Here is an 11,187-nt window from a genome sequence, read left to right on the forward strand (position 1 = left end):
GTCAACATTCTTGATGGCGATGAACCACCGAACAATGCGAGCTTTCAGCTACAGAACCTTTTTTTCCAGAGTGAATTGCCATTTAAATGAAAAGACTTGATTTAATAAACAAAAATTCACAAGAAGAACTGTTCATCTTGAAACCAAATGAGGAATATTTCGTAGTCGTGCATTTTGCCCGGTTAGAGTGTGTATATTAAATGCGTGTTTTTCCCGTACACGGACTCTGTGGTTCAAGATGTGCGAGCGGATACAGTATTATGTTGGCTAAATCAAATAAGCCGCATTATAATATATCCTCAAGTGCCTACTCCAGATTTCGATCGGGTGGCACACATTAAGCTCCAAAATGGACAATACAACTGTCAACAATTCAACGGTCTCTGTTAGTTCCCCACTAGTTCTCGCGGCAGCAGCACGGAAATGGACGCCATCTCTGATTGGCCAAGGAGTCATTTTGGCTCTATCCCTTTTCTCCAACATTATCGTATTCATCGAATTCATCCGCATCCCGTCCCGCGTAACACCATTTACTGTTTATCTCCTCGTTTTACTTGGAACAAACGTGGCCTTCCTCTGCATCGTCCCGTTGACCGAGATGCTGAACGAATTGTACGGCCAGTGGTGGATGGGACGAGCGTGGTGTGATGTCCACAACTACTTCAACAACGTCGTTTCCGGCGCTCAGATCTGCGTCCACATGACCATCTCCATTAACCGTCTGTGGGCCGTGCATCATCCGATCTCTTACAGAAACAAGCATAATAAAACGGTGGCGCTGCTGACATGTCTGGTGGCGATAGCCTTTGCTAACATTGTTGGACTGCCCGGTGTCATTCTGGATGTGTTGTATTATTCCATCGATTTGAAATACGGCTGTCACATTAATTATACCGCACAAGCTGCCTGGGGCAAAGCTCAGCAAGCACTGCTGCATCTTTTTCCGTGGGCAGTGATTATCGTCTCTTATGTGCACCTCTGCATCAATCGGGTTAACCGGCGCCGTAGGACACAGGATCAGATGAGCCACGATTCTCAGAAAGCGGCGATTGTGTCGACCACACCGGAACACCGGCCGGTTGTATTGAGACAGAACGAAGCGGTGAAACCGTTCCTGGTACTGTCGTTAACCGCCATCAGCGTCACAATCTGCTGGACACCGGCGATTATTTACTTTGCGGCGATCATCTTTTTTGGACTGTGGATGCCGGCAACGTTCTTTATTGCGGCAGTGACCTTCTACTCCATGCAGGCTTTATTCGATCCGTGGTTGTTTGCATTGGGTCTATTTGCCGTCAAGAAAAACTGGAGATTCCTGCATTGTTGCAACTGATGAAAATTTGAAAAATCGAAAAAGAGAATAAATAGTTCTTTTGCGCAGATCGGTCTTGTGCAAGTAATTAATTACGTATGCTTTTATTGGTGGCGCTCGCGAGAAACGTGGCAGCAGTACCAAGCAGATGCAACAATAAAACGGCTGCAGCTCGTGAACCACGGCTGTGTTATCTTCTTGGAATACCTTTTCTACTTTGATAAGTCATTGATAGCCGAATACTAGTGATGTATAGTTGGCTATCTCCACTTTTGCAAGTACTGTACGTACTTACTAAAATCTCGTCCTCAGTGGCTTGCGTCGATAATACGATTATTGACTCATAAAGCTTGTAAACATTCTGTGTTTTTGTTTAATGGTAAGGTTTAGGATTTTTGTTTCTGACGTTTTTCTAGAAAACAGTGTTCAAAAAATAGTTTCACTGTTCAAATATATGCTGTTTTTTTCCGTATCGACCTCGTTTCTTCAGTATTATTGTCGTTTAAATATATGTTTAAAATGGCGGACAGTGATCATGATAATTCGTTCAGCGAAGACGATGAATTGCTACAGTACGACGTGATAAGTGCAGAGGAAAGCGATTCGCCAGACATGACAGACTGTAAGATCTACAGCTTCACAAAACGCAGTACCCAGATAAAAGGTTTTAAGGGACTTCCTTGATAAGTAGTTTTTCATGCTGTTATTGCTGGTTTTCACGTCTTCCGATTATTATTTATGTAGGTTCTTCGGGTACATGTATTTACCATGTATCTAAGGCGCTTCATGTGAGTACATACTTACCGCGACCATGCGCGCGCTAACCAAGTTCGATCTCCATGAAAACTCAAATCCCAACACGCTTTTAGGATCATACCACCGGTTTGGATCCTGTAAATAGGTAAGCATGGTATATTTACAGCATATTTTGCACATAAAAGTTGTCTACTCAGCGAGACCGCTGTGACAGATCGAGCTCTTGGAAAATGTTTTCTTGTTTGGTATCTGCACAGCCAGATCAAATGATACTAGTATTTGAGTTGGATTGCTAACGTTTAAGGAATCTCAGAAGATTTCACATAAAACACTATTTTACTTATTCCTAGATACCTGATAGAGGGAAAAAAACGAGAACAAGTGAGCAGCTCTACGGAGTTTTTGTCAATGATAGCGTTTCACATTTTGTCCCGCAGATTAAGTTAATAACATTTTTTTCAGTATATGAGGTTATAAGAATATGTTTTGCTAGACAGCCTGTAGTTTATAGAGGAGAAATTGATTTGTCGCTTGACTCTTTTCAGGCCGAATGCAGCTCCAGTTTCAACCCTATAGCATCCGGTGGACTTGATTCTCATGTGCCGATTCCTTCTGGTGCCCTCACCGCTAGTGTAATATATTATTATGTGGTCGACTGTCTTTTCACTTAAATTTTCCTCTGGTATTACTAATACGTAATTTTAATGTTGTTCTCCAGCTTACAACAGAGGCCGCACGTACCGTGAAAGTAATCAACAGGATCAACAAAATCATTGCTCCGGTAACCGTCGCCATCGATATGGCGCGAACCGGCTACGCAGTTTATGAAGACGCCAACAATGGGACCAGCAGGAATACGGTGGAGACGGTCACCAGTATAACCGCAGGATGGGCGGGTGGCTTCGGAGGTCAGAACGTAACCGTTGTTTTCTTTTATGAAAGCGTCTCTCGAAATTTACTGTTGGTTGAGACGAAATGCATAACCAGTCTATTTTATTTGATCTGGTTACATTAACAGTAAACATTCAAAAACTACTATGACATCGTTGACATGTGCATTATTGTGCACTTACTATGGAACATCTGTATGACTGTGAATTTGCATACAGGGTCGGCTGCTGGAGCGGTTATAGGCAGCGCCATCGTGCCCGGACTCGGTGCGGTTGCGGGCGGTCTCATTGGAGCGTTTTCTGGTGGATTTGGAGGTGCTTTTGGCTCAGCAGCACTGGTCAACCTTATTGGGGACGCGTGTGACTACGATATGATTATGAGACATTGTGTGCGGTGCGGCATAGAATTCTGCATCAGAATCTATTTGGGCGACAATAAAAGCTGGGTCTTGTGCGAAAATTGTCGCACAAGACTAAGATAGGACAAGCACGCCTGTTTCGCATGCATGCCGCCTATGAATGTCGTCTGCGAGTAGGCATGCAGTAGTCCACGCGTACGGCTTGCGGAATGTCCACGAGGCTGTGATGTGGATTGCTGCGAGAAATATTAGGTTCGAATCTGATAATACTGTTTTATGGTGCACTGCTTTTCACCAATTAAAAAAGAAAAAACTTCAAAAACACAGGTGGATGGTAACATCGGCGTGTACTTAGTTATACTGTATATGTATATAGTTATATGAATACTAATTATCTGTGCCAGGATTTCGGCCCCTCTCATTCGGCGCCGGTGATCTCTGCTTCTGCTCATCCAATTTTTCTACTTCAAAATGCGTTAGAAACCTCTCCATCATGCGGGTGTTCTGAGACCAGTTATTGCTTGCTGTCTGCAGAACCTCATGACCAGTGGTCACTTTAAAGCTTGTTACCATGGATGCCATAAGGCTGACAAGGGCCGGTGCTCGCTCTAGGGAAACAGCTTATTTCTAACGATGTTGCAACATACTGCATGATTTAACGGCAACAAAATTCTAAAAATAGTCGCAAGCCAATATTCATCCGTGCTCAGCTTGTATATAATTATTCTTTGATTTGCTTGCTCATTGCGACGCTTGGACAATGCTGGGCAAAATTCGCCGGGCGAAATGGGCAAAGGCGACATTTACACACCCACTGATTTTTGCGCCATACTGAGCAATTTATTGACAGCATGGGTGCCGCAAAGCAATTATTTTAATTCGAGCCTTACTATGAAAAAAGCATTTATCATCGCGAATAGAGATGCTGCAGTACAAATGAACAACGGGAATGACGTCGGTAACGTATTCATGTCTAACGGCGGAAACAACTTTGCAGTAACTATACAAAGCAATCTGCGTAACAGAACCGCACAATTTTCAAAACCGATCTTTGAAAAAATTTATCAAGCATGGTAATCTATAATTTACAGGAAACACGGTTCTATGAATGCAGTAACGAATTAAAGCTATAAATACGTAAAACAATAAATGCGATCTTACAGAAAGTCATGTTTAACAAGTTAAAAGACGTCTATGATTGTAATTACTTACACAAATCAAGGAAGAATGGCTAGTTATTAGAGCAGTTTGCGAAATTCCTTCTGAATTCTTGCAGATCCGTCTCCAATTCTGAGCAATATGCTGCACCTGCCATTATAGGTTGGCAATTGTAGTTAATCGGTTGACGTCCATCCAGAAATCCTATAAAACCACGCATCTATCAAATCGTTGCAGTCAGTCAGCTCCTTGGTGTGTATGTTGCAACCATTCGAGTCCCGGCAAACTGACGTGACCTCGAACATGGCCATGGCTTTGCAGTATTTTTCTGCCGCGATCATACTAGTCGCTATATTCTGCACATATCCATCTAAGTCGTCTGCGTGGTTAATCGGAGACTCGGCTCCCAGGTGGAACTACTGGAAGGAACAGCAAGAAGCGGCGGATGCTCCCCCCGTGGCACCAGACGTGACACCAGTCGCTCAACAGGTTAAATCCTAATTTATGGCAGTAACCCGTTTATCCACTAAGTTTTCCAGTTTTATATACTTTTCGCATACAATGCCTGCCTTTCGCCTTTCGTTGACGAATAATGACCGGCTGTAAAATTTTTTTGTGCTGCAGTTTCCAGTAAGCACAGGTGACCTTTCTACTACCATTCTCTGTCGGCCGTTCTATCGCAGCAGTGTGAGCAAAAGGTCTGACGGTTCCACACTGAATCCAGAAAACATCTATGGACTTCTCAGAAATAAACGCATGTTTGTCCCGCCACATTGGTATTTTCCAAATGAAGGTAATCGGTTGCATACAATCGTTTATTTGTCCATGCTGAAGTTTTTGTCACTTGCGTCCAGTTGATCATGTGCATTATAGATGTCACAATCAGCAGTGAAACTGAGGACGATATTCAGAAACGCAGTTTGGATAATCGAGTGCGACGGATAAAGCTTTGCGGAAAATGGATGCAACGAAATGGTGTGCCCGGTAAATAGCAGGATCAAGACAATTATTGATGTATTTCCGTGTGACCTTTATTGATGTACGTCCACAACCCACAAACCGTGCAATGGCAAATAGCCGACGGAATTCTGATAGTCCCTGTCAACAGAAGGCACTTCTCTATACTTTCCCACCATTCACCATGCTCTATAATTCCCGCTACTTTTCACCTAAACCGAACGCCCTCGATATCCTTTTAACTTCACATCTTTCTGATGTGTATGCCGACTCCGCACACTTTTACGAGTTACTCCACGTTACGCAGTAACTCGTAGAGCGATTATAACACTATTTCAACATTTGAATAGCTACTCCTACTGCAATCAGTAATGTTTCTATACACGCCTATATACGAGTATGATGTGCAATTACTTATGGTTAGTGCCTGTGCACTGTGCTTGTCGACCCCAGCTAGGACGTTAACCGGTGCATGCATTATGATCAGAAATGTACTTAGAAGTCCCGTAATCCTTGCTTTGTCCAAATTTACCCAGCTATCGGCATTGTACCAGCGAAGGCGAATGTTCAATCGGTAGAACGAGCGTTAGAAAGTTGATCATGATTAAAGTTGAATGTAACCTGCAACCTAGGAATACTGTATAGTGTATACACAGAAGCCGATGGTAAAGTGTCCATCGCAATTAGTCATGAATCGAATGTAAACGGCAATCTCATTACAATTAGTTAGTAGCACCATAGTGAAAAGATATATATACTGCAGAACCGTAGTGCAGTCGATGATACCGACCGTGTTATTAATTTTAACTTATTTCTCAAGCACCGGTGTAAAGCATACTTACGTATAAGCGTACGCATTTGGCTACTTGCATACTTACGCATTAGGCTACTTGCATACTTCTGTTTACGCGGTACTATTCAATAAAATTATGACATGATTGTAAGCCGGAAGAAAACCGGCGTCATAATTAAACCAGAGAGCCTGATTAAAGCTATTTTTCAATCCGTGTTGCTTTATGAGGTACTGTAAGTACATCTGTACAAGGAATACTTTATCGGGCTTTATAACTTCAGCAGCCTTATAAGAACTATTTTTCGCAACCTGTGTATGAATTATGATGTACCCTTCTTAATGTACTGGATTGTAATTTTTTCATTGTGAATAATTTTAGCATAGAGGGCGTTTATAGTCATAGAACTGTCGGTAAGTATATCCAACAATATGAAGCGAACTAAAGTACATTTTTCACCACGATCAAGAGATTCTGGTGTACCGGAAGTGAATGCGCAGTTTTGGACCGCAACCAGAGGCGGTACTGGACTTGCATTTCTTTGATTTTTCTGCTGTTGAGGATATTGTGAAAACTGTTTCTTCGATAACCACCACACATAATAACTAGATTTCTTGGAACAGCGACAAAGTTCGCGCTAGAGATGTTTGCTTCTTTCTTCTGGTCAGCTCAAAATTACTACTCAGTAAAACTAGGACGATCCAGCGCAGACCAAAAGACAAGCAAAAAGATTTATGTTTACGACCATACCAACCGTGAAACATACTGTAATCAGTAAAACATGTATATAATAATTATAATAATGCGGCCGCAAAAATAATGCCATATTTTTACATATTGTAAAAACAAATACAAGAAAACACAATTAATACAATGTAATAATACCAATTTTTTGCATTAACAGGTGTTTACAATAAACGTGACTCAGGCGCTTTGTTGAACGCTCTCCCAGCACCAAATCTGCGTACTTTCCTGTGGGACGAAGAAGTGAGAATCGGTGTCGCCCTTCGATTTGGTCTACCCGTAGTCGAGGAACACGATTGCGTAAACTGCGGAAGCCGAGTGGAAACGAACGGTCACCATGGTCTGTCCTGTGCAAGCAGCAAAGGCAGATGGTCGCGGCACGTCGAGTTAAACAATGAGGTCAAGCGAGGACTAGAAATTGCGGGTTATCCTTGTCAAAGCGAACCGTTGGGATTGTCTGCACGTAACAACAAGCGGCCGGACGGCATGACGTTGATTCCGGTGCGCGATGGTAAGGCGCTTGTATGGGACGCGACATGCTGGGACACGGTGGCTGTATCTCATGTGCATGCTAGCTCGAAGAAAGCGCGGGAAGTGTAGCACAACTGGCAGAAACAAGCAAGCGCCGGACATACGATTTTATAGAAGATATGGGTTATCTGTTTTACCCGCTGGCAGTCGAGACGTTCGGGACTTTCGGAACGCCTTTCGCCGAGCTGATCCGTTTCGTCGGCAGAAAGATTCGTGAAGTTACCGGAGAACCTCGGTCTACCGCCTTTTTAAAACAACGTTTCAGTCTAGCGGTAGTCCGTGGAAATGCAGCGGCTGTTTTGGGTTCTCTTAACGCACGTCCCAAGATCATGCGTGACACTAACGATTTTGGATGTTTTTTTAATGTTTAAAAATTTGACGCTTTTAATTAGTGTAAACCTGCGCAGGCGATTTGTTATGTATGCTGGCCGAAGCCGAATTAAAATTAATAAACAGGATGCAAAAAGGGGTGCGTATTAAAAAACTGGGTGGGGATGCGTTCTTGTGACGGGTTACTTACAACTTTATACTTTAAATTATCGTAATTCGTAAGTATATCTATGTCAGCAAACTGTCGTCGTCGCAAATTCCAGGTCGTTTAATGTCATTTCAGTTCACATCGCTGTCATCCATAGATCGACGGAGGAAACAATCATATTAAATTTTTTAAAAGTTTTATGTGCATTTTTATATGGAACAAAACCGCAGAATTAGAAGCTGTTGCTACTGGTGTTATTGCAACAAACTCTTAGTCTAGCGACCCCCAGGCGGGCCACCTCCTTGGCTACCGTTTGGTGGTGGTGGATTGTTGCCATTGCCACCCGAACCACCGTTGCTCCCACTTGCGCCACCAGTCTGTGGAGGGCCGCCAGGGCTTCCACCTCCGCCACTGGAACCACCACTGGAATTACCACCAGTTGGTGGAGGGGGATTGTTACTGCTGCTACCGGAATTACCACCGTTGCCGGAATTACCAGAAGTTGGTGGAGGTGGATTGTTACTGCTGCTACCGGAATTACCACCGTTGCCGGAATTACCGGAAGTTGGTGGAGGTGGATTGCTACTGCTGCTACCGGAATTACCACCGTTGCCGGGATTACCACTAGTTGGTGGAGGTGGATTACTACCGCTGCTACCGGAATTACCAGTTTGTGGAGGTAGGTTGCTGCTACCGGAGTTGCCGCCAGTGCTGCCAGGCGGTGGCCCTTGGTTTCCATTTCCACCGCTCCCAGAGCCTCCACCGGCTTGATTGGTTGACATGGAGCCGTCTCTACCGGCACTGCTGGACTTTCGGCCGTGACTGTTGGAACTGCTCGGACGAGATGCAGATGACGACTGTCCAGAATTCTGGCGCTTGCGCACTTGATCCACCGGATTGGCGGACGCTAGCTGCAGCGCGCATAAGGTCACGGCCAGCAGCACAATGCTGATAGGTCGCATGGTGGCAGAGAAGTTAATGAAACCACTCTCTCAATACGACGGTTGGTGGCAACCGGAAACTGTTATCGCAGCTATGCTATCAAACCCCTTTTATACTGATCGTGAAATTCTGCATAGTACTTGGCTTTGGGCAAGGGCAGGCTGCGTGCCAAAATTTTGCATTGTTTACAATGACTGTTCATTTTAAAATTATGTATTTTAAATTAGATTCTCCGTAAACAACACTGGAGAACTAGAACAGGTGGTCGATTGACTGGACTACACCCGGTGACAGGCTAATTTCTTCGGATAATTCTCAAATGCTTTGGGCATCAGAAATCTGGTTTGCCAAATGAATACAATAGTCTCAAGCATAAGACGAAAATTAAAGCCAACGAGTGCTGAAACAATGCTGTCTGGCTGACACTTGATGGTGCTCATAATAACTTGAAAGTGTCCGATCACTAACGCGTCCTCCAATTTAACAAGCCCCGGGGGATCCAAATTATTTTCCTTTGCATCGCTGTCACGTGCCGCTGTTCTCTGTCCAGTGTGTTACGTATTATGCAACACCTGAGTACCAGTACCAAAGTAGACTACCACAAACATGAGAAGTTGACGCGCTGACGATAGCACTATATTTTCACATGATAGAAAATGTGCTGCTGTCACTTCATTTTTGTCCTCTTCATTTTGTGGAATCCGGGGTTTGTACAAGTTCATAACGTCACGGCAACTAGAAGTAACTGTTTAACTAGAAGTGATTAACTGTTTATGAACTGTGCTGTTGCCACTATTTGTGAAATAAAAACTGCTCATACTAGAAGCTTTATTTCGGGGTGGAATTCTGAATCGGAGAGAGGTCACCATACTTGATTTCGAGTAGCGTATACATACTGCGGCAGCAAGCATAGTAAACCACTTCTGCTTTAGTAAACCAGGAATATGCGGGAACGATACCACCCGTTGGACAGTGGTCATAAGATAGAGTATGGCGAGCACTGGTTCTGTCAATGCGCCATGTAAACTGACCGGGTTTACTAGCATTCTTGAAGCATTTGTATTCCAGCGATTTCTGTAGCTACCCTGAATGTACTGCACGTCAAATCGCATCTCCCGCCCGCCCTTCCCTTTTGTTTCTAGGGAGGGGGTTGTTACGGAAAGGGCTTATGGGATTCGCTGCGGCGCTGCGTCCGTGCGTCGGTCACCAACGCCTGAGCTACGCAATTTGGGCCAAAAAACCAATAAAGTTACTTCCGATCCGTGTCCGGCGCTGCCTTAATATGGAAAAACTTTTTCGGCATTTCAAAGTATCAGCACTGCAGTCTGTAACTCGCAGACCCCAGCATATGTAATTGGCAGTTGTAGATATTATTATGACTCCGGCGCATTTGACTGCGCATACAGTATGATGTGCTTCAGCATCTGTTTCTCACAATCAGAACTGCTGTTTTCGTCAAAGCGATTTACGTATAAAGATCAAGACAATGTCAATGCGTAGTTTTAATCACTTTTTCGAAGTCACGAGACATAGCCCGCCTGTGGTTCAATTAATTCCGGCTTTTGTAAAAGCTCTTTTAAGGCGGGATTTGGGCTTGGCCGAAATTTTTCTGCATGATTTCAGTAATAGTGTCTCACATTAAATGCAACGGTAAGTTATAGTGAGGCAAGCTTTAAGAACATGACGCCATAGGAACTGTGTGGAAGTGGACAAACGGTTACTGTAAGGTGTACATGATGCTAAACGTAATAATATTAATGCATAAAGATTGGTACAACGCTCCAGAACTCAGGGTGCACATACTGTACCTACACAACCGCAGTAAGCCTCTGCCCACACGAGCCCACCGAACCAACCTAATCCCATTAAGAAAATCATTAGGGCGTTGTAATTAAGTGTAGGAGTCAAAATCGGGCCGTCACTGTCCTGCTTCGAGGCGCTCCTAACCCACACCCAACCGGCGCTTACAGCCACCGTCACCACAAGATCAAGTAATTTAATTTAACACCTACGCTCATTATCTGCTCATCAGCAGCTGGGATGCGTTCATTGGCTTCATGCATACAACAATTCAGCGGCGTATTACAGCGAAAATCCGCGGTTACTTGGTAATCACAACACAACCCGTAATCTCTGGGTGAGTAAAATTAAAGGGCACGTTATGGCCACTGTTGTTGGGAGCGTACTTGCTCTGCGTTACACAGTGTATGATGGGATCCACTTCTTGCGTGATCAGTACCGCAGGAACAACGGACGCCTTCAATTATAA

General features: G+C 43.9%; 1 protein-coding gene across 4 annotated transcripts; it reads left to right on the forward strand.

The window, feature by feature from the left end:
- Window positions 1–6,043, forward strand: LOC129593709 (alpha-2B adrenergic receptor-like). Of its 4 annotated transcripts, none has more exons than XM_055490147.1 (10): window positions 1–1,934; window positions 2,057–2,100; window positions 2,182–2,213; window positions 2,419–2,449; window positions 2,614–2,700; window positions 2,787–2,976; window positions 3,178–3,569; window positions 4,594–4,964; window positions 5,100–5,268; window positions 5,349–6,043. In XM_055490147.1, exon 1 carries the CDS (start codon window positions 350–352, stop codon window positions 1,331–1,333), a length of 984 nt encoding a protein of 327 aa, XP_055346122.1. In that variant the 5' UTR covers window positions 1–349; the 3' UTR covers window positions 1,334–1,934; window positions 2,057–2,100; window positions 2,182–2,213; window positions 2,419–2,449; window positions 2,614–2,700; window positions 2,787–2,976; window positions 3,178–3,569; window positions 4,594–4,964; window positions 5,100–5,268; window positions 5,349–6,043. The 4 variants fall into 4 exon arrangements, with proteins under 4 accessions (XP_055346122.1, XP_055346126.1, XP_055346124.1 ...); XM_055490151.1 differs by having other exon boundaries at window positions 5,362–6,043; XM_055490149.1 differs by lacking the exon at window positions 2,419–2,449.
- Window positions 6,044–11,187: the final 5,144 nt, after the last annotated feature.

This window comes from Paramacrobiotus metropolitanus, unplaced genomic scaffold, assembly GCF_019649055.1.
Source record: "Paramacrobiotus metropolitanus isolate TYO unplaced genomic scaffold, Prichtersi_v1.0 Parri_scaffold0000063, whole genome shotgun sequence".
NCBI lineage: Eukaryota > Metazoa > Tardigrada > Eutardigrada > Parachela > Macrobiotidae > Paramacrobiotus > Paramacrobiotus metropolitanus.